The 27,265-nt window shown below is 40.8% G+C and overlaps 1 protein-coding gene across 2 annotated transcripts in view; it reads right to left on the reverse strand.

The window, feature by feature from the left end:
- The window catches only part of sema5a (sema domain, seven thrombospondin repeats (type 1 and type 1-like), transmembrane domain (TM) and short cytoplasmic domain, (semaphorin) 5A), a 209,607-nt gene that overhangs the window by 106,577 nt on the left and 75,765 nt on the right, over positions 1 to 27,265 (reverse strand). For both annotated transcript variants that reach the window (XM_072575518.1, XM_072575517.1), the window contains exons 3-4: positions 16,955 to 17,054; positions 14,049 to 14,094 (exon numbers count right to left, since the gene is read on the reverse strand). In XM_072575518.1, coding sequence (XP_072431619.1) covers positions 14,049 to 14,094; positions 16,955 to 17,054 — 146 coding nt within the window. The remainder of the gene's footprint in view (positions 1 to 14,048; positions 14,095 to 16,954; positions 17,055 to 27,265) is intronic.

Here is a 27,265-nt window from a genome sequence, read left to right on the forward strand (position 1 = left end):
TTCTGCACCTGTTCATGGCATGTTGAAGAGCAATAGACCTGAATCCCCAAATCCCACAGGGCATCCACTGTACTTGTCCCTTATAAAAGAATGCCCTATCTAACCTTTTTTGGTCTGAAATGAATAACCTCTTACTAGCTTGTCTTATAATCCATCTGCTGCAGCATTGCTCATTCCCCTAATCTATCGATTTCCTGTTGTAATTCTCTGCTGCTGTCATGCTAACCAATTTTGAGCCATCAGCAAATTTGGATATTTGACTTTTCTTGCTATTATCCAAGTTGTTAAGGAATATTGTGAATAAATGAGATCCCAACACAGATCTCTGTGGGACACCATGAGTCACGTTCTGCCAATTTGAGAACTTACTCATTATTCCAACTCTTTCTGTTTTTTGCCACTCGATCAATTTCCTGTCCATCTCAGTAATTTCCCTTCAATTCCCTGGGTTTCCATCTTAGCTAACAGTTTTACTGAAGTGTATGCGGCTTCCTTTACAGCTTAGCGCTGCACAAGATTGTGATCTTAACATAGACCAAATTAATTAGAGGCAAGGGTATAATTAAATATCTTCATGAACTTCATGAAATTTCAAATTATGCCATTTAATAGCTGTCATTGTAAGAGATGCTATTAGTTGTAACTGTCAGAAATTGCCCCATAATTGCTATTCTTTGTATTCTCTCCACCTGCAATGCTGTTTTGATACATAACAAAAGTTTGAAGGTACTCAGTTCTGTTAATCTGCTCCCGGCACTCCCCAACACCACCCCCACCATCATCAATTGAAATTAATCAGAAGCATTTTCTCAGGTCAGTACATCTGTGCAAATTACTTCCTTACGCTTCTGTCTCTATCTCTTGCCTGACATAATTTATTTTCTTGCTCATTATTTCTGCAGTGGTTCTCATGAACTTGTCTGTACTCAATACACTCAATAAAACTGTTTTGGAAGAAATTGTATCTAGGGAGGATCGAATATTTCATTTATATAATTAGTTATCTGTCGTCCATTATACTGTAGAAGGATCAAATATAATTTATTAAATAGAGCATAAATAACCATAATGCATTGGTGATAATTTGTTTCAATTTCCACCTATTTAGGAACATATTACATCCTGATTGTATCAATAAACATTTGTAGACACAATTATAGTCACTTACAATATTTAATGCAGCACTGACCTCATACATATCAAAATGCAAACCCCTCAGCCAAAAGTTAATTAAACATCACATAAATCTCTCCACCACTGACTACATTGAGTAAACATGGTCTGATAATGTTTGTCACCAACTCAGTGTGAATGCCACTATATTTGTGATGAAGGTTGGTTCTTAGGCTGCTCTCAAGTTAGCATACATTAGAATGAAGAGGCCATCTGCAATACAGACGGTTACAAATCATCCCAATACATGTCAATGGCAGGCAACAAAAACAGGAAAGATTCCTGGTCAGCCACATGACAGAAAGAATGTACAGATTCTGCTCTGTGTTCATAGACCCAGACTGCGACACATTCAGAAGTGTAGGCTGACGCAACAACTTGAACTCCTTGAGTGATCTGCAATTCACCAACATAGTCCTTAGAATTCCATCTTCACTACCCAGTTTAAATTAGTGATCCTAGTGGCAAATCTTCCCAAAATGCCAATTTTAGGGAGTTTCATGAAGGGTTTCTCTCTGTGAGCTCTAGTGAATTATCTCACACAATTCTCTGCTGCTCACCTTATTATGTATGTATCATACCTTTATGCTGTCTTGCTTGCAATTTCATGTACTTAGCCCAGCAGAGGGAGTGGCTGCCACTGACAGGACCTTTAGCAATTCCTAGCACCAGTGCCATATGTGAAGCCCATCTGTGCACCAGGTCAAATACTCCCAGCCACAAATAACCCTTTCACAGTACCCATGGGAGGCAAATGAAGAGAAACGCTTCTGAGAGCACAACAGTGCAAACAGAATCTCATATTCATGAATGCATTGCCATTTCACATCATCATTGTCCAATCAACTGTCTTTGTAACTGCAGCTATAGAATCAAGCCACACTAGCTACCTATACTTAATGCCATTGCCATGTTGGAACCCTGTTTGAAAAGAGTGCAGAAAGTGAGGACTGCAGATGCTGGAGGTTAGAGCTGAAAAGTGTGGCGCTAGAAAAGCATAGTTGGTCAGGCAGCATCCAAGGAGCAGAAGAGTCAACATTTCAGGCATAAGCCCTTCATCCGGAATGTCATGTTGCTGCCTGACCCGCTGGGCTTTTCCAGTGCCACACTTTTCGTCTGTTTCCTTAATGCCCAGCATAATATCTCATCATTGTTCCGGACTTATCATGGCTCACCACCACCCCCCCCCCCCACCACCCCCGATGGACTCAGAGTGACTGATGAATGACCAGGCTCCTGACTGATCTCTGTGTGGATCCCAACGAAACTCCTGTCAGGTTGCAGTAGACGTGCAGGCCTGAGCATGACCCACTCCTCAGACTGTAATGGTATAGAACCCCTGATGCTGACTGCCTCAAGTTCCCGACTGTCTATATCCAAATCCCTGGACTGCTTGTGAATGATTCCATTAACTTACTGTACCTGCTATAGACTTCTAAGGTGTAGTATCAATTATCACAGATGGTTTAAACACTGACAGAGTCAAATCCTTTTCCTGGATGAAGTCAGGTACTTTCTCTCAATGCAGCGTGTGTATATTTTACAGTGCCCTGCTCATGGTGGATGTTAACTATGTTGAGAAAGCCTAGTGCTCAGGCTACAACACTAACCTCCTTATGAGGAAACAAGATGAAGCAGTGTGGTCTGACACAAAGGCATTGGTAACAATCTTGTTACTTTTATAAGCTGAGGATTGAGAGATCTTATAAGGGTCTCAAATGTATCCTTGGAAGCAGCCAGTTGCATAAACGTTGAGCACAGCTGTCACTTTGACAGCCACCGGAACGGGAATGGCTACCCATCCCTTCAGGTCACAGGTTCCAATCCAGGAGATGGCACAGTTCAGTGACAGTGTTCTGGGACATCTGAGCTTTGTGACTGCGCTAAAATGCAAAGCAAGACACAGCAACTGTGGAGCAACAATGTGCAAAAGGCAAAGCAGAGACACAATGGACATCCAAATAAGCACAAAGTGAGGGAGAGCTAAGAAAGCAAAGGAAGAGGTTTGAGATGCAATGTTTCCTCATTCATGAGATGAGTGCCTGTCCCTCTGCACAAACGGCCTGGCGGCAGCATTACAGTGAAATATATCAGTGACCTTCAAAGTGCAGCACTGAAGTGATGAACTGTATTCTGAGTGAGTTTTTTTTTAGAGTGCCATAATGGCGTGATATGTCTGACGCTAACCTCTGTGGATGCAGGTTGCAGGCAGTCACTGCCCATGAAGCATGCCCAGGAATGCTGGGGACTGCCGACCAAGATGGGGGTCCAGAGGAGGATCAAGGAGCTGAAGGCGTCAGGCTCCTGTTCTGACTTTCATGTTAGGAATTGTTGCCATCTACTTTCTCTCCACTATACAGGAGAATAGGAAAATGTGGATAAACAAGGCCAGAATAGGTAATATTGAGTCATAAATGCATGTAAATAGGCCCCTCCCCACTCACTGGCAAAAGTCTCCTCTTGCCATTACACTTTTCAGTGAAAATTCAGACTATTTCTCTCAATGTTAAGAATCTCATATTTCTTGCCATTTTTTCCAACAGACCCATTATTACCCACTTCATTGAGGGGTTGGGAAGATTCTGCGTATTAAGTTAAACAATAATCAAACAGCCTGGTGAATATAGTTTAAGAAATTAAGATCATTGGACTGACATTAAACAATAATATTAATCTATTTTATTTCTGAATAGTTTTCAACACCCACAGGTATTTCCATAAGTTCAGGCTTTGGAGAATCTATGAGGGAGCAAGATGAGGGCAGCTTAACAGAAAATTTCTGGTCCTATTGCTCTTTCCTGTTCTGAGAGATGGAAAGCTCCTCCATTAACAAGTATTTACCTCGCAGCCTATCTGACATCTACTAAAATACATTAATCAGAAAAAGAATCCCAAATAAGCTGCTCTTATATAATTCCCAGGTTAAAATGTTTTAAAATGATCGAATAAGCATGGAATACCTTGTTAATCGGTAGACCAAAAATAGCAGTGACTCACAGAAGTGGTGAGCTGAGTCAAAATATACAACAAAGCATGAGTAAGTCTGTCCACAAAGTCATTATTGGATGCAGGAATTAATGGCCATATACAGCTCATTGGAAGCCATACGAGCCAATATCTTATCCTTAATGACTGTAATTTTCTCCTGCACAATGTGCCCCTGAATCCTGGGCTCTTTTTGAAATGTAATGTTTTTACCTACTTAGAATGTCTGCAGAAGCACCAACCAGTGAAAACTATGCTGATTGCATGAGCTTATCCTGAGACAGAAGAAATATACATGCTCCAATTGTTCCTTCTATATACCCTCACCACATATCGACATCAGCTACTTTGATTCCCACATGGAATAAAAACTTGAAATTGTTAGAATCAACCATATTCTGTTATTTGGTGTTGGCAGTTTTAAGACTATTAAGGATACAAAAATTGACATTTATATTAACCAGGAACATGAGTGTCATTTCTATTATGTAAAGTGAGGCTGCTGTGATAATAAAGGTTCTCTTTTGACCCAGTTTTATCCATTGACTTAATTTCCCCTTTCACTTAAGCTACTGGTTTATCACTATCTTATGTTGACCATAATTCTTACAATTACCTTCACATTAAGAAATGGAGATGAAGAGCCTTAGGGCACTATCAACACCGTAGATAGCCACAAGAGAAGTATAATGAACAAGTAATGAACAAAGAAGATTGGGCTGGGATATCTGGTCGGCATGGACGGGTTGGACCATGCTGTACATCTCTATGACTCTAAGTAATCATGAGGTGACAAAAACTAAAGTTAAAGAATTAATGTAGGAAAACAAATATGTGAGGTCATTATAAAATTGGCAATAGTAGACGTGATCTATATGGACTTCAGTAAGGCATCTGACAAGGTTCCCCACGGGAGACTGATTAGCAAGGTTAGATCTCATGGCATACAGGGAGAATTAGCCATTTGGATACAGAACTGGCTCAAAGGTAGAAGACAGAAGGTGGTGGTGGAGGGTTGTTTTTCAGACTGGAGGCCTGTGACCAGTGGAGTGCCACGAGGATCGGTGCTGGGCCCTCTACTTTTTGTCATTTACATAAATGATTTGGATGCGAGCATAAGAGGTCCAGTTAGTAAATTTGCAGATGACACCAAAATTGGAGGTGTAGTGGACAGCGAAGAGGGTTACCTCAGATTACAACAGGATCTTGACCAGATGGGCCAATGGGCTGAGAAATGGCAGATGGAGTTTAATTCAGATAATTGCGAGCTGCTGCATTTTGGGAAAGCAAATCTTAGCAAGACTTATACACTTAATGGTAAGGTCCTAGCGAGTGTTGCTGAACAAGGAGACCTTGGAGTGCAGGTTCATAGCTCCTTGAAAGTGGAGTCGCAGGTAGATAGGATAGTGAAGAAGGCGTTTGGTATGTTTCCTTTATTGGTCAGAGTATTGAGTACAGGAGTTGGGAGGTCATGTTGCGGCTGTACAGGACATTGGTTAGGTCACTGTTGGAATATTGCGTGCAATTCTGGTCTCCTTCCTATCGGAAAGATGCTGTGAAACTTGAAAGGGTTCAGAAAAGATTTACAAGGATGTTGCCAGGGTTGGAGGATCTGAGCTACAGGGAGAGGCTGAACAGGCTGGGGCTGTTTTCCCTGGAGCATCAGAGGCTGAGGGGTGACCTTATAGAGGTTGACAAAATTGTGAGGGGCATGGATAGGATAAATAAGCAAAGTCTTTTCCCTGGGGTTGGGGAGTTCAGAACTAGAGGACATAGGTTTAGGGTGAGAGGGGAAAGATATAAAAGAGACCTAAGGGGCAACCTTTTCACACAGAGGCTGTTACGTGTATGGAATGAACTGCCAGAGGTGGAGGCTGGTACAATTGCAACATTTAAGAGGCATTTGGATGGGTATATGAATAGGAAGGGTTTGGAGGGATATGGGCCGGGTGCTGGCAGGTGGGACGAGATTGGGTTGGGATATCTGGTCGGCATGGACGGGTTGGACCATGCTGTACATCTCTATGACTCTATGACTCTAAATAATCATGAGGTGACAAAAACTAAAGTTAAAGAATTAATGTAGGAAAACAAATATGTGAGGTCATTATAAAATTGGCAAACAATGCATAAAAAGGAAGAAAGAGATACAGTAGAAAATGTTGCATCAGAATATAAAAATAGTATCTTCAGGTACAATTGATACTTAATCTTCTTAACTAAACCCTCAGACTTGAAGACAATTTTCCATCCATTCCAGTTCTATAGGTTCTGAAAACCTCTATCAAATCTCTCAATCCTCTCATCTCCAAGGAGAACAGGCCCAATTTCTCCACTGTATCGACACAATTGAAGCTCCTCATACCTGAGAAGATTCTTGTGAATCTTTTCTGCAAAATCTTGAATGTCTTCATATTCCAGCATTGCTGTGTCCTGTTCTGGACTCAATTTTTCACTTGAGAGTTAAATAGTTTTTTTTCACTCTTGCACTCTATTCCCCTCATGAATAAGCCCAAGATGCATTTGCTTTAACAGCTCTCTCAACCCGTCCCACCACCTTGTGACCAGGTCCCTCTGTTCCTACACAGCCTTTTTAATTGTACCTAATATTTTCTCAGAATCCAACTGTACTCTTCAACCAGTTAGTCATTTCACACTTCTCTGCATGAAGTTTTATCTGCCATTTATCTGTTCATTCTACCAAACTGACTATGGCTTTTTTGAAGTGATACATTGTCCTCCTCATGGTTGGTAATGTTTCATGTCATCCACAAATTCTGAAATTGATCCTTATGCATACATGTTGTAGGTCAAAATATATATCACAAACAGCAAAGGATCTCTCTTTGGTCCCATTCTAATTCTAATTTACATGATGCCCCCGGCATCGTATTTCATAAGCGAAGCATTAATTTTCACAAGTATACTAAATACATCTGCTTCAGCTCACCACCAACCACTGTTGTGAAGTTTCCAAGACAGCTTATCCAATATCCAATACTGCACAAACAAATGTCTTTTGCATATCTGTTTCCAACTTTGGTGTCATATTTGAAGCAGAGGTGAGCTTCTAAACACATATTCACATCATGACTAAGCCCTTCTCTTTCCACCTCTGCAATAAAGCTTGATTTATCACTGACTCAATTCATCTGCTATTGAAGCTTCATTCATTTCCAAACATTACTATTTCAACACACTCCTGGCTGCTCTCCTATATTCTACACTTAATAAATTGTAAAGTTACCAAACACTCTGCTATACACATGTTAAATCGCACCAAGTCCTGTACTCCTATCATCCCTGTGCTTGCTGACTTACACAATTGGCTACTGTTCAAGCAATGTTCATCTATATTTCAAATCCTTCCATAGCCTCATCTCTCTCCATTTCTGTGCTATCTTCAAGTGCCACAACTTTCAGGAATTGTGTTCAACTAACTCTGGCTTTTTTAGCATTCCCGATTTTAATTGCTCCGTGACTGGTGATTGCCATTTCAGTTACCTTCACTCAAGCTCTGGAATCACCAATTCCTCCTCTACATCACTCCCTCTTTCCTCATTAAGACATTCCATAAAACTTGTGCCCTTAGCCAAGCAGTTGGTCATCTGTCCTCTTATCTCCTTCTGTAGTTGTGCGTGAGATTTTGTAATGCTACTGTGGCCATCTTGAAATATTTTAATACATTAAAGACACTTTATAGATATAGGTTGCTGTTATTTTATATAATAAATTCACACAAGATTAATGAAGATTAGGGAAGTAATTTATATTCTCATATTTATTCCTATTTTGACTTGGTCCAAGTTTTGCACACTAACCTGTCTAGAATAGAACATAGAACACAACAGTGCAGTACAGGCCCTTCGACCCTCAATGTTGTGCTGACCTGTGGAACCAATCTGAAGCCCATCTGTTCTACACTATGCCATTTTCGTCCATATGTTTATCCAATGACCACTTAAATGCCCTTAAAGTTGGCGAGTCTACTATTATTGCAGGCAGTACATTCCACACCCCTACTACTCTGAGTAATGAAACTATCTCTGACACCTTTCCCATGTCTATCAACCCTCAATTTAAAGCTATGCCCCCTCAGGTTAGCCATCACCATCTGAGGAAAAGGGTCTCACTGTCCACCCTATCTAACCCACTGATTATCTTGTATGCCTCAATTAAGTCACCTCTCAACCTTCTCTCTAATAAAAACAGCCCAATGAATGTTTACACAGACTAATATATGATGTTGAGGAATGCTCAATCATATTTTCAAATATATCAAGGAAATTGATAAAGACATATATTTTGTGACCAGGGACTGGGACTCAGAAAATGGAATGTTAACTAGCATTTGGATTTAACATCTTCACACAGGAAGTGAACAATCTGTGGAATACAGTCTACATTTAGTGAGTTTTGAGAAGATTTGTAGCTCAGGTTGAGATTCTGGATGTAAGTTTGCTCACTGAGCTAGAAGTCTTATTTTCAGATGTTTCGTCACCATACTAAGTAACATCATTACTGAGCCTCCGGTGAAGCACTGGTGGTGTGGCCTGCTTTTTATTTAGGTGTTTAGGTTTCCTTGGGCTGATGATGTCATTTCCTGTGGTAATGTCATTTCCTATCAACAATACCCTTACTAGCATAAAATTCACTAAAGAGGAGGAAAACAACAACAAACTGACATTCCTAGATGTCACAGTAGAGCGAAAAGCCAATGGGGAACTTCAAACCAGCGTCTATAGGAAAACAAAACATACAGACCAAATACTGAATTACAGAAGCAACCATCCCAACATCCACAAACGAAGCTGCATTAGAATATTATTTCAACGAGCCACCACACACTGCAGCACAGACGAACTATGAAAAGCAAAGGAAAATCACCTGTACAGTATAGTCAAAAAGAATGGGTAACCAATGAACACAGTCCGCTGATTTCTCAGCAACAATTGCAAACAAGCTGACAAAATGCATCCAGAAACCCTAGCCACTCTCCTCTACATCAAAGACATCTCGGGAAATAACTGCCAGAATACTCAGATCTCTTGGCATCATGGTAGCCCACAAACCCACCAACACACTAAAACAGCAACCAATGAACTTGAAAGACCCTATACAGACAACAAGCAAAACCAATGTCATTTACAAAATACCTTGCAAGAACTATAACAAAAACTACATTGGACAAACAGGGAGAAAACTAGCCATCAGGATACATGAACATCAACCAGCCACAAAAAGACATGACCCACTCTCACCAGTATCTACAGATAAGGAAGGACACCACTTCAACTGGGACAACACATTCATCCTAGGACAAGCCAAACAGAGACATGCATGAGAATTCCTAGAAGTATGCTACCTCCAACCGGAACTCTATCAACAAACACATTGACTTGGATCCCATTTACCACCCCCTGAGAAAAAGAACAGGAAATGACATCATGACAGTAAATTACATCACCAACCCAAGGAAACCTAAACACATAAATAAAAAATGGGCCATACCACCCATGCTTCATAGGAGGTTCACTGATGATGTTACTGTGTATGGTGACGAAACGTCTGAAAACACACCTTCCAGCTCAACGAGCAAACTTACATCCACACTATAAATATAGACAAAAGGTTGTTAGATAGTTCAATGGTAAAGTAAGGGGTATAATAGAGAAGAATATGTAGGTTGTTTCCACCTTGCCCCTTTCATTTGCTTAAAATCTCTCACATCATTTATCCTTATGCAAGGTCATTGATCTGTAAAGTAAACCTGGTTTCTCTCGCCACAGATGCTGCTTGCCCTTTTGACTACTCCTGGTATTTTCAAATTTCCAGCATTCCAAACAGGTAATATTTTGATGTTGTTAGAAAAATACAGTATGTTTTCACTTAACACAGGCCAAATAACTGAATGGTTCACATGACTTTTTCTGCTTCTATTTTGAGATAAATCCAAAAAGAATTTAAAATTTTCATTGTGCCAAGAGATGATTTATCTGCAAATATTAACATGACTCTGATGATTTAAAGCTGTCATTACAAACCTGAACCACAGGGGTGGATGTAAAACCAATTTTCCACCTACTTGAGGGAATGTATTGAGCTAACAATTCAGACTCCAGATTCAGTCACAGATATGCATCAGACCCTGGAACAGTGTGACTAAGATACATAGGGTAAACAAAAAACCTATTAAGTATTTTCCCTTTGAATGAATTTCTCAGATCTACCAATTTTTGTTTCCCTTCACCTCACTCAATTCAGGACTGGCTTTGAAGATTGACCATCAGTAACAGGTTTGCATGGAATATAGTTCTGAATAAACTACAACATGTCAAGTGCTGTTTTTGTCTGAGCAAACAGAAATAAAATTGGCAGACACTGGATAGGAAAGCACAAACTCTAACAAACTAAACCCTTTATGGTAATGTGAATTTCTTGCTTCCTTTAATCATTAGGGAACAGTAATACGTTTCAGTGATAATGTATTTTGTGATATTCAGTCAAGCAGACAAGGACTGTCCCGGGTTTGACCCTTGGCCTGTGCTCACTAATCTTTAAAGCATCGACAAAATTGCTATCACTGTGATTTTGTAAATAGGCAGAGATACTGAATGTTACGTATTTTTGTCAATTATTTAAATTCCTTGATAATAACTGTAATAACAATTGATATAATTAAGAAATTATTGTAATATCATTTGTGTGTGGTGATTATTGCTTGACTTGAAGTCAGCTCCATTGGATCTTCATGTAAGGAATGAAAGTGGAAAAAACGCTGCCATCTAATGGATAGCTGTCTTCACAGCACAGCCAATAACTGGGTGAATTGCTATTACAGTCATAGTCATAGAGATGAACAGCATGGAAACAGACCCTTCGGTCCAACCCGTCCATGCCGACCAGATATCCCAACCCAATCTAGTCCCACCTGCCAGCACCCGGCCCATATCCCTCCAAACTCTTCCTATTCATACACCCATCCAAATGCCTCTTAAATGTTGCAATTGTACCAGCCTCCACCACTTCCTCTGGCAGCTCATTCCATACACGTACCACCCTCTGCGTGAAAAAGTTGCCGCTTAGGGCTCTTTTATATCTTCCCCCTCTCACCCTAAACCTATGCCCTCTAGTTCTGGACTCCCCAACCCCAGGGAAAAGACTTTTTCTATTTATCCTATCCATGCCCCTCATAATTTTGCAAACCTCTATAATGTCGCCCCTCAGCCTCCAATGCTCCAGGGAAAACAGCCCCAGCCTGTTCAGCTTCTCCCTGTAGCTCAGATCCTCCAACCCTGGCAATATCCTTGTAAATCTTTTCTGAACCCTTTCAAATTTCACAACATCTTTCCGATAGGAAGGAGACCAGAATTGCACGCAATATTCCAACAGTGGCCTAACCAATGTCCTGTACAGCCGCAACATGACCTCCCAACTCCTGTACTCAATACTCTGACCAATAAAGGAAAGTATACCAAACACCTTCTTCACTATCCTATCTACCTGCGACTCCACTTTCAAGGAGCTATGAACCTGCACTCCAAGGTCTCCTTGTTCAGCAACACTCCCTAGGAGGGTATAAGTCCTGCTAAGATTTGCTTTCCCAAAATGCAGCACCTCGCATTTATCTGAGTTAAACTCCATCTGCCACTTCTCAGCCCATTGGCCCATCTGGTCAAGATCCTGTTGTAATCTGAGGTAACCCTCTTCACTGTCCACTACACCTCCAATTTTGGTGTCATCTGCAAACTTACTAACTGTACCTCTTATGCTCGCATCCAAATCATTTATGTAAATGACAAAAAGTAGAGGGCCCAGCACTGATCCTTGTGGCACTCCACTGGTCACAGGCCTCCAGTCTGAAAAACAACCCTCCACCACCACCCTCTGTCTTCTACCTTTGAGCCAGTTCTGTATCCAAATGGCTAATTCTCCCTATACTCCATGAGATCTAACCTTGTTAATCAGTCTCCCATGGGGAACCTTGTCAGACGCCTTACTGAAGTCCAGATAGATCACATTTACTGCCCGGCCCTCATCAATCCTCTTTGTTACTTCATCAAAAAACTCAATTAAGGTTGTGAGACATGATTTCCCACGCACAAAGCCATGTTGACTATCCCTAATCAGTCCTTGCCTTTCCAAATACATGTACATCCTGTCTCTCAGGATTCCCTCCAACAACTTGCCCACCACCGAGGTCAGGCTCACTGGTCTATAGTTCCCTGGCCTGTCTTTACCACCCTTCTTAAACAGTGGCACCACATTTGCCAACTTCCAGTCTTCTGGCACCTCACCTGTGACTATCGATGATACAAATATCTCAGCAAGAGGCCCAGCAATCACTTCTCTAGCTTCCCACAGAGTTCTTGGGTACACCTGATCAAGTCCTGGGGATTTATCTACCTTTAACCGTTTCAAGACATCCAGCACTTCCTCCTCTGTAATCTGGACATTTTTCAAGATGTCACCATCTATTTCCCTACAGTCTATATCGTCCATATCCTTTTCCACAGTAAATACTGATGCAAAATATTCATTTAGTATCTCTCCCATTTTCTGTGACTCCACACAAAGGCCGCCTTGCTGATCTTTGAGGGGCCCTATTCTCTCCCTAGTTACCCTTTTGTCCTTAATATATTTGTAAAACCCCTTTGGATTTTCCTCAATTCTATTTGCCAAAGCTATCGCATGTCCCTGTTTTGCCCTCCTGATTTCCCTCTTAAGTATACTCCTACTTTCTTTATACACTTATTATTAACCTTTTGGTTTCAACACTGCTTATGTCAGTTAAAATACAAGTATCAAGTAATGAAGTATTGACAGAATGAAAACAAAAGAAAACCCTGGGAACAATATCAACACATTCCTGATTTTAAAGCTGGGGTATTTCCTTCAGGAACCAAATATGTAACAACTTTATAGAAGAAAATGCAATTTTGATCATTCAGAAAGCTACCAAAACAAGAAATAACACCTGGGGTTGGAACTTCATTCTCTGGACACAGCAGGTTCAGAATGGGGTGTACCATGAATTTTGCACTACTAGCTGGTGTGCCAGCCAGACTATTGGCACATTACTGTCACTGGTCTATTTTTAGTGAGATTACTTGGTAGTGAGTGGTAGCTTGCTGCCAGCGACAGATAGTCATTAAGATAAACCAAAATACCAATTGAGGGCACACATCATGTGGGCCCCGCCAAGGCTGCAATGTGCTATGGATGGAGGCAGCCTCCCAGTGACAGTCGCAAGAGGCACGGAGGCCTCCTTTAACTACCTCTCCTTCCATCCCTCCAAACCCTTCCCTACTTTCCCATTGATTGCCTGGCAGCTGTGGGAATATTTTATTTTTAAACTTCACAAGGTCTTTAAAGAGCATTCCCTATCTATATTAGCAACAGCCCCCTTTCCTGATGGGTTTTCCAACTAACAACAGCATTGGGTATTTTCATTGGCTCTCTTGGCTGCACAGTTCGCCAGCTATCCCAAATTGGATGAGGTTTCCAGCAAGTTCACGTTCTGGAAAATCCCCTCCATAGTCTGACCATAGCCATTTCCAGGATGCCAACCTGGTATATAGGATGGTCTTGGAATAGGACTCTGGAAAGAAAATCGAGCCCTAGTCTCTTTAATGTGACTTGTGTAGGCCCAAAATAAGATGGAACATACTGACTGATGCCTTGAAGTCATATTTATGCCTTTTCAACTTGTTGTCATCAATGATGGGAAACATCTCTGGTGTGAGAACCTACTTGGAGATCAGAAGCAGGGGAATAAATGCTGCTTTTCTGTGAAATACTTGTCCATTGACCAAAGTACTTGGCAAAAATGTTACCTTAACATCAAACATTACTCCTGCTCAAGTAAAACACAAACACATTTCACACACCTGAATTAATGTCAGATCCTCCAGTTTTAGCCTGAAGAGGTAGTTTCTGCAAGAAATAAGATTTACATGATGAGTGGTCTTTTTGAAAGTGAGGGACGCTCAATGAAACTAACATTTCTGCAACACAAATACAGATTCAAATTAATTCCATGTACTAATCACTTCATTGCAACTAAATTAACTCTGAGGCAATAAAAGCAAAGTTTCCAAGAACAGCAAAATCCCATATCAAAATGTTCATTTTAAAATGCCCATTGAAAAATCAGACTATTTCTTGTTACTCTAAGAGAGGGGCTTTGCCACAGTGGTGTACCTTGTGTACTTTAGTTCTGATGAAAGGGATATTGAGAATGGAAAATTAACAGTGAGTAGAAAGAAATGGTTATAATGGAAAGTTTAAAAAAAATTGGAGCCTTTTTCGCTGAAGCAGAGGCATTTCAAGAAGATCAAAGAGATTTCCAAATTATGGAAAGTTTTGAGGTGAATAATGAAAGATTGCTTCCATATGTTGGTAAACAAGGGAATACGTACTCAGGATTATAACCAGAGAACAAGGAAGAAATTAGAGGAAGTTTTGCATATAACAGATTATTAAATCTACTAATTTTTGACTGCAAGTGATCTTTGAAGCAGGGTTTATAATATGATTTAAAAGGGAACGTAAAGTATTTGAAGAGGAATGATGCAAAAGGATATAGGGAACAGGGAGGGAAAAGAGGTTAGAGTCAACTGACCATATTGAATACATACTGATGGCAGAGACATGAACACTTTGTTGCATATTCAATGACCTTGACATTAACTCCCCAAAGATGTAGGTAGAAAGATTTGGGTCAGACAAGTTTTAAAAGTGGTGGATGTCAATGAGACATTGGCCCCCCCAATGGAGAAGTAGGCTGTTTCATTAATTATAGGTCGTTCTGCTTTAACGCATGTTTCGTTAATGCGAATTCACTATAATGAGATTGGTGAATTACAAACACTATTTCAATTGCGCAAACTTTTAAAGCATGTATTGGTTATAACGCCATTCTAGAAATGGTGATTTTCTTATGACATGGAATTGCACGAGAACAGAATTTCAGCGTTATAGCAGAACTGATTGTAATTTAAATTGCTCTGCTAACCACTGTCAATCTTTCCAATTCACAATCTGCCACACTGTTCCCCGTCTCTGATTCCCAACCTGTGCTCTCCTCCCCTCCCAATTGTCCAAGATCATCCCCAAGTGGTCCAGCTATGGATTCCCCTTGCTTGTGTTCCTATGGCTAAGCTGTCCTTTTGGACTGCCAAGTGAAAGGTAGGCATCAAAATGTTCTCGAGGATGTACTGACAAGATCAGCAGAGCCTCCACTTCACCAGGACTTCAACTGTTTTCAGTCTCCCCCAGATCCTCCCTACAAATATGAGTGCCTCTGATATAGGTGTCCAATTAACTAAATTGCCACTCTACCTTCATTTAATCTGAATAAACATATTCTTGGAAATGTTCTGACATCTACTCATGAAGCCTAAATAATATAATTGAAAGTGGAGCAGATTTCGTCACATGTAAGTTTGGGCTGATCAATCTTACTTCCTTATTTGCATTTAACAGCAAAATGTTGTAATACTGCTGTTCAAAATAATTTCAACAGCACAACATATCTGAGCATGTAAAGGCAACATGGTTTCTTGTCTCTTAAGATTAAATGAAAGATGCTGTTTATTGGCACACATTCTTTTGTTCAATGGGATATATGTTTAGTCGTTTGCCACTCCTACCTTTTGGTAAGAAAATAAACATTTTGACCAAATTGGGGCATCTTTGCAGCTTCACATCTACATTGACATCATGGAGACAACAAATTTTATGAAGTAACTTACACCTCAGTTATTTGGAGAGCTAGCAGGCGACCTGAAATGTGACTGACAGCTTTAAGTGGCTTAGAATCCTACCCCAGGACACCCCATATATAAATCCTCCAGTTGAAGACAACTTGAATCATATTTAGAGAATTTACTTTCTTCTCACCCATACAGAGACTTTGTTTCATTGGGTGGAAAGGTGTGGAATAAGCCCAGGACGGAAAAGGTTGAACTCGTACATTTCCTCTCAAAAATGATTAAGGTCTCTAATTGATCCTCTAGGTAAAGCTCATTTCAGAGTCTCAACACACCACATCATTTAACCAGCAGCAAACAGGGCCACATCATGTGTGCCAGGTATATCCTGCCAAGATAGTGGGAAGGTCCCTTCTACTTGAGCAATCCATTCCCAAAGGGGATATCTGCTGGAGGTGATGACATTTCCCTGCATTAAATTATAATCCCACCATCCCACCTCAATACGACCTCCCACTTCCAATGGTCATTGGTCTTGATGACGCTGCTAGTACTGAAGAGCAGTGAGTCTCTGATTGGAGGGTCCTACTCCCGATCACCTCGGTGCCTGAGTGGTACTAATTCAGGATGGGACTGAAGCAGGGAATGACTACACAGAGAGGATGCCAGCTGCTGTTCAGCCAATGGATGGTCCAGCATCTCGCACATCAAATCAGCTCATTATTCCCAGACTAGAAGCACTATTTCCCAAGCAAGTGAAAAGACAGTAATAACATTGTTAAGTCTGTTATACTAATTATCTTCTTTAGCATTAAAGGTGTGATGCTAATAGAAAAAAGTACAAATAGATTGTCAAAAAACATCGATATCCAAACTCTGAAAGCACAGAAGTTACTTTAAATAACATCTTACAAACATTCAAGACTGAACTGGGTTGAAAAGAGTAGTTAAGTGAACCTGAATGTTCTGAGAATTGAAATAAATGGCATTCAAGATGGAATCTCACAAACCTCAGTAAAGTCATCTTTCTAAAATGTCAATGACAGTCTTAAGTAAGAAAATAAATAAGTAAAGCAGTTTACTTTGCTCCAACGATGAGTTCTTTTTGGCTCGGGTCAAAGATCAGCTGTGAGTAGTCTGTTACATCTGCAGCTTGAAATGTGTGCAGCCACGGTGCAATATCTGAGAAGAAAGTAGAAATATCCGTAACCAAGCTGGCAACAAATTACATGGGAGGTGATCAATAGACTCCTGTCAATATCTGTAATTGAAATGCAGTGAACTGAATTAATAAATCCTGACAGGAGACCTCTGGATACAAGGCATGTCACTGAATGTGCCAGAACCGTGCCCTAAGTTTACATCAATCTGTTACAGAAGTGTCTGTCCTGACAGAATTACATCAACATTATCACCCAGGCGCCAGCTCCATCAAACCCCGAGAGACTGTATTTAAAGCTCAGTGGGACAAGCAAAGGAAAACTTCCAAATGTACTACAGCTGAGCAAAAATTCAACAGACAAGATTAAAAGTGTATTTTTTTTTAATTCCAACCAGTTTCACGATTTCCAAATCAATTTCTTGGAACGTTTTCCTGCCTTTCTTGGAACATTTGTGAGAAAGCCACTAGGAGGATATTCTTCAGGACTTCTTAAATTACTGGGTAGACCGATTTGAGAAAATTATATGATGGTTTTGAACAAGTCTAAGCATTTGTAACCCCCAATTTGAACTTAATTTCAAGCACTGTTTGTCTGACTAGGTATAACATTCAACTTAACAGCTATACTGTTGGCTGTAAGACTATCTATTAGCAGTAGAGATCTGCCAGTTTCTTTTTAAATGCTTTCTGTAGCCCACGACTTTGAACACAAGAGTCTTTGCACTACAACTGAATTAGATTAGATTACATTAGATTAGATTACATTACAGTGTGGAAACAGGCCCTTCGGCCCAACAAGTCCACACCGACCCGCCGAAGCGTAACCCACCCATATCCCTACATTTACCCCTTACCTAACACTACGGGCAATTTAGCATGGCCAATTCACCTGACCTGCACTTCTTTGGACTGTGGGAGGAAACCGGAGCACCCGAAGGAAACCCACGGAGACACGGGGAGAACATGCAAACTTCACACAGTCAGTCACCTGAAGCGGGAATTGTACCCAGGTCTCTGGCGCTGTGAGGCAGCAGTGCTAACCACTGTGCCACCATGCCGCCTATAATACCACCGTGCCGCCCGTGAATTGCTCTAGACAAGGTTGTTTCTCCTGCAACAAGACATATTTTTGCAATTAATCTGAGCCTCCAACTGAATCTGTCTTACTTCAGGTCTCCTGCTGTTTCTATTTCATCAGGTTCATTAATATTCTTGTTTGAAAAGGAATACCTCAATCCTATCTCCAGGGGTCCATCACTGTCAGTTTGGTACATACTGGTTATTTACTGCTCAGTTCATAGTTAACTTTCCAGGTAATGCTCAAAATTTTGATTCAAACTCTAAGGTTTCTTATATTATCCCAAAAACACCTCTCATCTTTTTCATTGAAATTAGAGCAAAAATAATGGCTCTATCAGCCATTAAAATTTGGGAAAGCATTACTGACGGAACTAATTACAGATTAGAATATCAGATTCTAATTTTCTTCCAATATTTCACCTCAGGAAATTTAAAGTGGAAATTGGGAGTTCAGTAAACATGCAGGAAAGAGACACAAGAGAGAGAAGGCTTCAAATTCCGCTTTGATCAATCTCTCAACTTCAGACATCCCACTGACAGGACCATAAGGCAAGTGAAAAAGGAAATACCAACCTAAACTCTACATGAAGACAATGTACTAGAGATAAGCAATCATTTGGAGAAATATTTACAATCAAATCATTCCGTAGAGCATGAAAATAATCACAAATGAAACTCAATACAATGATTAGGCAAGCTCTCTGGAGTTCTAGTCACCTGACTGAAAATAAGCTTGGAGTTCATGCCTGGATTTTCTTTTTGCAGAATAGCAATGAAACAAGTGAGAGATTAGGCAGTGGTCAAGGAGGTGGTGGAGGTGGGTACAATTATAACATTTAAAAGGTTTCTGGATGGGTATATGAATAGGAAGGATTTAAAGGGACATGGGCCAGGTGCTGGCAAATGGGACTCGATTGATTTAGCATATCTAGCCGGCATGGACGAGTTGGACCAAAGGGTCTGTTTCTGTGCTGTACATCTCTATGAATCTATGGTCACTTCCCCAACCCAACTCTAATATCTCTCCCATAAGCACTCTGGTTGGCTGGCAAATACCACTTCTTTGCACTTTCCAGCATGTGCAAATTATGGAAATGTGACAAAACACACCAAGTTGCCCCAGCATTTTTAAAAACGCACAACAAAAAGCTTCCTTCTACTGCTGCTCCTTCACTTGAACTCTGATGATAAGAATCACTGGGGGAATAATAAAAGGCTTCCTGGTGTCACTCTTTGGGCAAGAGGATCTCCACCTGAGATCAGTTAACTATAAAGGGGCTCTTCTGGTGTGGTAGCAGCATCCCTATCTTTGAGCCAGGAGGGCTGGGTTAATGTCCCACCTGCTCCAGAAGTCTGAACAGAAAATATCTCAATTTCCATTGTCAGTCTGTACCTATATAATTGATTCCAGCAGGAATAGTAAATTGGCCTCACTATTCCCAATTGGAAGGGATAAAAAAAAACATTTCCACCTCCGGTGCTTCTACTGGAAATTACTCCAGATGAAGGCAGGATTGTACTTCACTATGCTGAGTAATTTGGCTTTAACTATCTTGCTTTACATGAATCATGAAGTAATGGATACCCACAATTATAGATAAGGCACTCTTGTGTGGCAGCTGTGATGCTGGGGACCACTGGATGAGGCTGAGATGGATCGTCCACTTGGCACATCTGGCTGAAGATTGTAAACAAGGTTTCAGCCTAATCTTTTGCACTATGTGTTGGGCTCTTCTGCAATTGGGGATGGGGATATTTATGGACCTCCTCCACCAGTGAGCTGTTTAACTGTCCACCATTCACAACTGGATGTGGTAGGACTGCAGAGTTTAGATCTGATCTGTTAATTGTGGGATCATTTAGCTCTATCACTTGCTGCTTATGCTATTTGTATGCAAGTACTCCTGTTTAGCTTCACTTTGTCGACACGTCATTGTTAGGTATGCCTGGTACTGCACCGGACATGCCCTCCTACACTTTCATTGAACCAGTGTCAACTAAAACAATGGAATCTTGTGATTTCGTTCTCTAAGTAATTTCCTGAAATCTCAAACTTTGTCAACTGTGAAGAAAGGTTACCAGGCCTGGCCAGACTGTAATATAAATTTAGTAATCTTGTCAGATATCATAACAACCTACCTGATCATCACTTGTAAGAGCAAAGCAAGCTAGAAAAGCACTACAATACAGACATTGCCTGGTATTTCTTGTGCATGTCACAAATCATCCAGGCTTTAACATGTGTTACTGCTTCCTTTTCTGGATGGAGCCTAGAATTCCCAACCTGTCAGCCATCGTGTAAGCACAGTTAACAGAAGCTCAGCAGCTAAAGGAAGGCTCTCAGAGAAAAAGAAGATGGACAATCAATGTGGCCTCTCCAGCAACATCCAAATTCTGAGAACAAGTTAAAAAAAACACCTTTACAAAGCTGTTCATCTCAGCTTACTTTGTCAAATTCTGTTTTCAGTTGCTTTTGCTTTTAGGGACTCTTGGCTGTTTCCCCTTTTCCTTCTTCAAACATATTTTCAGAGATCAAGTCTCTCTGGGTTGAGGGGAAATATAATCAAATACAGTCAAATGCATTTTTAAATGATCATCACTGGAAATTGATAGATCTGGCAGGTATACAAAAATATGCTCAACAATTGACAATTTTCAACTCAGCTACTGCAATCTTGCTATTTTGCAGACAATGACACTCTACCACATACAGAAATGTGCCACAGGTCCAAACCAACAATGTGCTTTAAGTTATAGCCACAATAAAGATCAAAAAAGGGGCAAATCATTCTAAACAAAATAAACATACAGACATATGATCTAGGAGCAGGAGGAAAGCCCTAGTTCTCTCAAACCAGTTCCATTATTCACTGATATCATGGCTGATCTGAAAACTCGATATTCTTGCGTACCTTTCACCCCTTTGCTTTGTTAAGAATCTAACTATCACTCGCATAACAATACTCAAATATCCTGTTTTAACCAACGTTGGAAGAAAGAGTGCCTAATGTTCATCACCCGCTTTGAGAAAAATGTTCTCTCTGATACTTAGAACATTGAGTACAATTTTGGTAGCTCTTCTACGGGAAGGATGTTGTTAAACTTGAAAGGGTGCAGAAACGTTTTGCAAGGATGTTACCGAGACTGGAGGATTTCAGTTATAGGAAGAAACTGCACAGACTGGCGCATTTTTATAAAATCGTGAGGGGCTTAGATAGGGTGAAGAGTCAAGGTCTTTTTCCTAGGGTGAGGGAGCTCAGAACTAGATGGCATAGGGTTAAAGTAAAGGGGGAAAAATTTTAAAAAGACCTGAGGGGTAACTTTTTCATGCACAGGGTGATGTGTGTATGGAATGAGTTCAGAGGAAGTAGAGGAGTCTGGTATAATTACAACATTTAAAAGGCATCTGGATGGATATATGAATAGGAAGATGCTTCTGGGCCAAATGCTGAAAATTGGGATGAGGTCGTATTGGGATGTCTGGTCAGTCAAGTTGGACCAAAGGGTCTGTTTCCATGCTGTATGACTCGGAGACTCAATAACGAAATGACAAAGCTCTTTTTTTGCAACCAGTGACACCCTAGTCCTATTTTCCCAGAAGAGGAAATATCTTCTCCACATCTAGCCTGAGAAAACCCCTCAGGATTTTATAGGTTGCAATCAAGATGAGACTTGCTCTGCTAAACTCCAGTGAATGCAAGCTTTGCACATTGCAGTGTCTCAGTTGCAGACTTTATATGAACTAAGCAGTTTAGCCTCACTCTAAATTCTCCCTGTCATTTCTCCAGATAATGCTTCATTGCTCTGGTAGACGGTTTTAATGCATTTAAGCAAAGTGCATTATCTCTGTACCAGGGTGAAGCAATGTGCATCTATACAAGGTTGCAGGGTTCTTCTCATTAATAAATGATCATTTGTCTTTTTATTCCTCTTCTCTCTTGCTGCTTACATTGCTGAATAAATGGTAAGCAATTTGTTTCCAAATCTCTGCCAGCTTGGTAAAATGCCATTTCAAATTTCCTACCATGTGATTGTTCAACTTTTCCTGCTTAATATTTAAACATAGACCAAACGATCACAGCTCCACTTTGCTCACTCTGGTGTTATTGCTACACAAATGGCTAAGTTTCAGATTAGCTCAGTTGATTCACCTCCAACAACTGAATCAGAAAGCACTGACACTGCTGGGAGCCAAAAGCTGCACTGATTGAACAATAACTCTTTGAGATGAGACCTCAAAGAATAGCAGGCAGTTAGTTGTCTGATTGTCACGTGATTGTGTCAGGTCCTCCAAAAAAGGTGGAAGTGAGGACTGCAGATGCTGGAGATCAGAGCTTAAAAATGTGTTGCTGGAAAAGCACAGCAGGTCAGGCAGCATCAAAGGAGCAGGAGAAGCGACATTTCGGGCATAAGCCCTTCTTCATTCCTGAAGAAGGGCTTATGCCCGAAATGTCGATTCTCCTGCTCCTTTGATGCTGCCTGACCTGCTGCGCTTTTCCAGCAACACATTTTTAACTTCCAAAAAAGGTCACAACAAGTGACTTTCTGGCCAGTGGATGACCACCGACACTGCCATTAAACTGGGCCCAATCTTTCAGTCAGTGATCCAGCAAGTCAACAGAGAGAAACAGATAGAGTAGTTAACAGAAAGGGTTGCAGTCAGGAGAAAAGAGGAATAATGAAGTAGAATAATGGAAGGAGACAACAGCAGCTTGTTATCTCAGTGCAACTCGGAGCAGTGTGCCAGGAACAGGATAAGAGAAACTTAATCTCTTTCTAAAAGGCTTGGTTGTATTTCCCCTTTAACACATATGTAATTTACTGCTTAATTTCTAAATTACATCCTAGCTTTAACAGAGATATTAAAGTTGTCTACATAACTTCAGTTGAGGTTTATTACCTAAACAAACTAGCTTAAACTGTTCTTTGTCGACCTGAGCTGAGTTGACTTGGAGAGGCATCTCAGTGAGACTGAGCACTGAATGTGACTTTGAGCAGTTGGGAGTTTGATAAGTAAGGGAATTCGGAGAGGGGGATGCTCCTTTGCTTTTTCGAACTTTTTCACCCTGTAGAATTTGTTCTTACTCTACAAAAAGGGACATTGTGAGTATTTAGTAAGTCATCAAGATTTCTAAGGTTTAAAGTAATACTGGAACTGGTGGTAAAATTAATAAATAGTGTAATAAAGGGCAATAAGTAATTGAATAAAATAATTAATTAGTACATTAAAACACACTAAGCATCGTAAAACAGATGATATGCCCCAGTTGTAGCAAATGGGAGCTCCTGGATGCTTATGCAATCCAAAGCAAGCCCATTCTGCAGTAACTGTTTTCCATTTGTTGGAGTTGGAGGCAGAGCTGCAGACACTGCAATATATCAGGGAATGTGACTAACACTTGGATATTTTGTACCAAGAGCTGGCCACATCCCTTAGGATCTCTTAATTTGGTCAGTGATAAGGGGAGAGTGGCAGCAGCTGAGGTGAGTAAGGGAGTGCAAAGGGAAAAAGTGCAGGAGCTCATCATTTGCAGTTGTCCAACAGACTTGAGGTTCTTTTAGCTTGTGAGGGTGCAGAGTGGACGAGTTAACTAACCTCGGTACCCTCATGTAGAATCTATATTAGAATGGTGCTAGAAAAGCACAGTAGGTCAGGCAGCATCCAAGGAGCAGGAAAATTGATGTTTCGGGCAGAAGCTCTTCATCAGGAATGAAGGCAGGAAGCCTGCGGTGCGGAGGCACTGGGAGGGGGGTGGGGCTTGGGAGAAGGTAGCAAAGAGTACAATGGGTGAATGGGGGTGGGGATGAAGGTGATAGGTCAGAGGGGAGGGTGGAGTGGATAGGTGGGAAGGAAGATTGGCAGGTAGGACATGTCATGAGGATGGTGCTAAGCTGGAAGTTGGAACTGGGGTAAGGTGGGGAGAGGGGAAATGAGGAAACTGGTGAAGTCCACATTGATGCCGATGCCCTGGGGTTGAAGTTTTCCGAGGCAGAAGATGAGGCATTCCTCCTCCAGGCATTGGGTGGTGAGGGAGCAGCAGTGGAGGAGGCCCAAGGCTTGCATGTCCTCAGCTGGGGAGTGGGGGAAAGAGAGTTGAAATGTTGCGCCACGGAGCGGTGGGGTTGATTGGTGCAGGTGTCCCGGAGGTGTTCCCTAAAGCGCTCTGCTAGGAGGTGTCCAGTTCTCCCAACATAGAGGAGAATGCATCGGGAGCAACAGATACAATAAATGACATTGGTGGATGTGCAGGTGAAATTTTGATGGATGTGGAAGGCTCCTTTGGGGCCTTCGATGGAGGTGAGGGCAAAGGTTTTGCAATTCCTATGGTGGCAGGGGAAGGTGCCAGGAAGGGAAGGTGGGTTGTTGGGGGGCGTGGACCTGACCAAGTAATCATGGAAATGTCGATTTTCCTGCTCCTCGGATGCTGCCTGACCTGCTGTGCTTTTCCAGCACCACTCTAATCTAGACTCTGATTTCCAGCATCTGCAGTCCTCACTTTTGCCCTCATGTAGAATGCCAGTCCAGTGAGAGGACCATAACTGGATGCAATGGTAGCAGGGGAGAGGGAACTGAAGAAGGATTGACAGTGTTTTCTGCAGAAGAGAGTGAGAATCCAGAGACTGTCCAGTGCCAGGGTTTTGAGCTTTTACTCAGGGCTGGATAGGAACTTAAAGTTGAAGGGGAAAGATTCGGTCATCTTGTTCCATGTAGGCACCAATGACATAGATATGACAATGAAAAAGCTTCTGCTTAATCAATTGAGGAGGTTGCACTAACATAAGACAGAGAACCTCCAAGACAATAATGTCTGGATTATTATATTAGTCACATGCATATTGACACAGAGTAAATGACATTACAAAAATAAAGGTGTAGCTCAAAGACTAGTGGTGTAGAAGAGGGTTCAAGTTCAAGTGGCACAGGCACCAGTACCAGGGAAGTAGGAGTTGTACTGTTCTGGCAGTCTCCACATGAACCATGCTGGGGTTGGTCTCCTAGCAAGCCAAGTAACTAGACAAATAGAGATAATTTCAAATTAAATAGGGCAATCGATCAAATTTGGGAAGATGTGATAAATCAAAGCATAGAGTCAAGGCAAGCAGAAAAGTATGAAACTGATAAAAGGACCATGATAGAAAACAAAACAGTTTGACTGATAACATAAATAAAAATGAAGAAGTACAATTTGATAGCAATCACAGCCATATATGCTGCCAGATAACATAAACTGGGACCTGAATATGGAAGGGCACATGTCATTTAGGAAGGCATGTCTTTGTTAATTAATTAAGGTATTAGCAGATAGAGTTGAAAGGTAAAGTCACTATAATCCTATCACACCATAGGGCTGGTCTCTCATTTAGGAGAGACAACTGGTGGTGGTTTATCTTGAGGGTCACCACATCTAAGTTGAGGGGAGAGACTGAGAAGAAAGTCTTTCATGATAACCTCAGCCATGGGAACTGAACCCGTACTGTTGGCCTTACTCTATATCACAAACCATCCACCCAGCTCATCACCCTATATCACAAAGCATCCATCCAGCTATCACTCTATCTCACAAACCATCCATCTAGCCATAACTCTATATCACAAACCATCCATCCAGCTGACATAGTCGACGGCAGGTGGCAGAATTTGAATTCAATGAAGAATTAAGAGTCTAATAATGATCAATTATCAGAATAAAAAAAACCATCTGGTTCACTAATTCTCTTATTCTTACTCATCTTCAGAGAAGAAAATCCATAATTTTTAGCTGGTCTTACCTATGTGTGACCACAGAGCCAGAGCAATGTGATTCGGTCTTAATTAGGGTGAACTATACAGGTAGAAATAATGGGTGTTTGTCAGAAAGGTACAAAAACCTGAGACCTACAGATTGAATGGAAAAATCAGATGGGCAAAAATAATCTAGATGAGTGGTTCAAAAAATATTTTCAGGATAGTTTCTCATAACAGCACACACTGATGTCAATCAGACAGGAGACTTTACTAGACCTGAGATTGTGCAACAAGATAGTTTTAAGCAATGACCTCTTGGTGAAGGGACCCCTAGTTAGCAGGAATCATAATATGATCCAATTTTACAGTCAGTTGAGGAAGAAAAGATTGAGTCTAAAATAAGTTTTTAAAAAATAAATAAAGTCAGTTGTAAGGGCACAAAAGCAGAGCTAACGAAAGTAAACTATCAAATTCAGTTCAATGTTTGGTTAACTGAGATACAGTGGCAAACATTTACCAGGATATTTCAGATATACAGGATAGATTCATTCCAACAAAAATGAAAAATTCCAAGGGAAAACCCTCCATCCATGACTGATTTAAAAAGTTAAAGATAGTATCAAAAATAAAGAAAACATAATTGTGCAAAGAGAATGGCAGGTAAGAGGACTGAACAGAACATAAAAAAAGACAAAGAATAAAAGATTAAAATTCCCATAGTGCTACACTATAAAATCTGCCTCATTAGTAATTTAAAAACATGGGAAAAGGAGCATGTGTTGGCCATTCGGCCCTTCGAGCTTGGTTCACCATTCAATATGAACATGGATGAACATTCGAATGTGTACCTTGTTCCTGCTTTCCCACCATATCTTTTGATCCATTTAGCCTTAAAAACGATATCTAACTCCTTCTTGAGAATGTTTAATGTTTTGGCCTCAGCCACTTCCTGTGGCAAAGAACTTCACCACACTCTGGGTGAAGAAATTTCTCCACCTTCAGTCCTACAAGGGTCACTGTTTAAAAATACGAGGTCATCTATTCTAAACAGAAATGAGGAAAAATCTTTTCTCAGAGCATGCTGTGAGTCATTGGAACTCTCCTCCTCAAAAGATGATGTAAATGGAGTTCTTGAATATTTTTAAGGCCAAGATAGATAAATTCTTAATAAGCAACAGGGTGGGATAATTGGAACTAAGCAACCAAAAGCATGACTACCAACAGTAGAATGAATGAGGGAGGGATGCAGAACAATTGGTGAAATATAACATTTGTTTGCAGGCTGGTATATAGTGCTTGAAGAATTTGCAATATAAGGAAGGGTGAGATGACAGGAATAGTAGTAGGCTATTCAGCTCTTGTAACCTGTTCTATCATTCAATTAGGTCCCAGCTGAGCTGTACATTAATTCCATCTACATGTTTT

Source organism: Chiloscyllium punctatum, chromosome 8, assembly GCF_047496795.1.
Source record: "Chiloscyllium punctatum isolate Juve2018m chromosome 8, sChiPun1.3, whole genome shotgun sequence".
Classification (NCBI taxonomy): domain Eukaryota; kingdom Metazoa; phylum Chordata; class Chondrichthyes; order Orectolobiformes; family Hemiscylliidae; genus Chiloscyllium; species Chiloscyllium punctatum.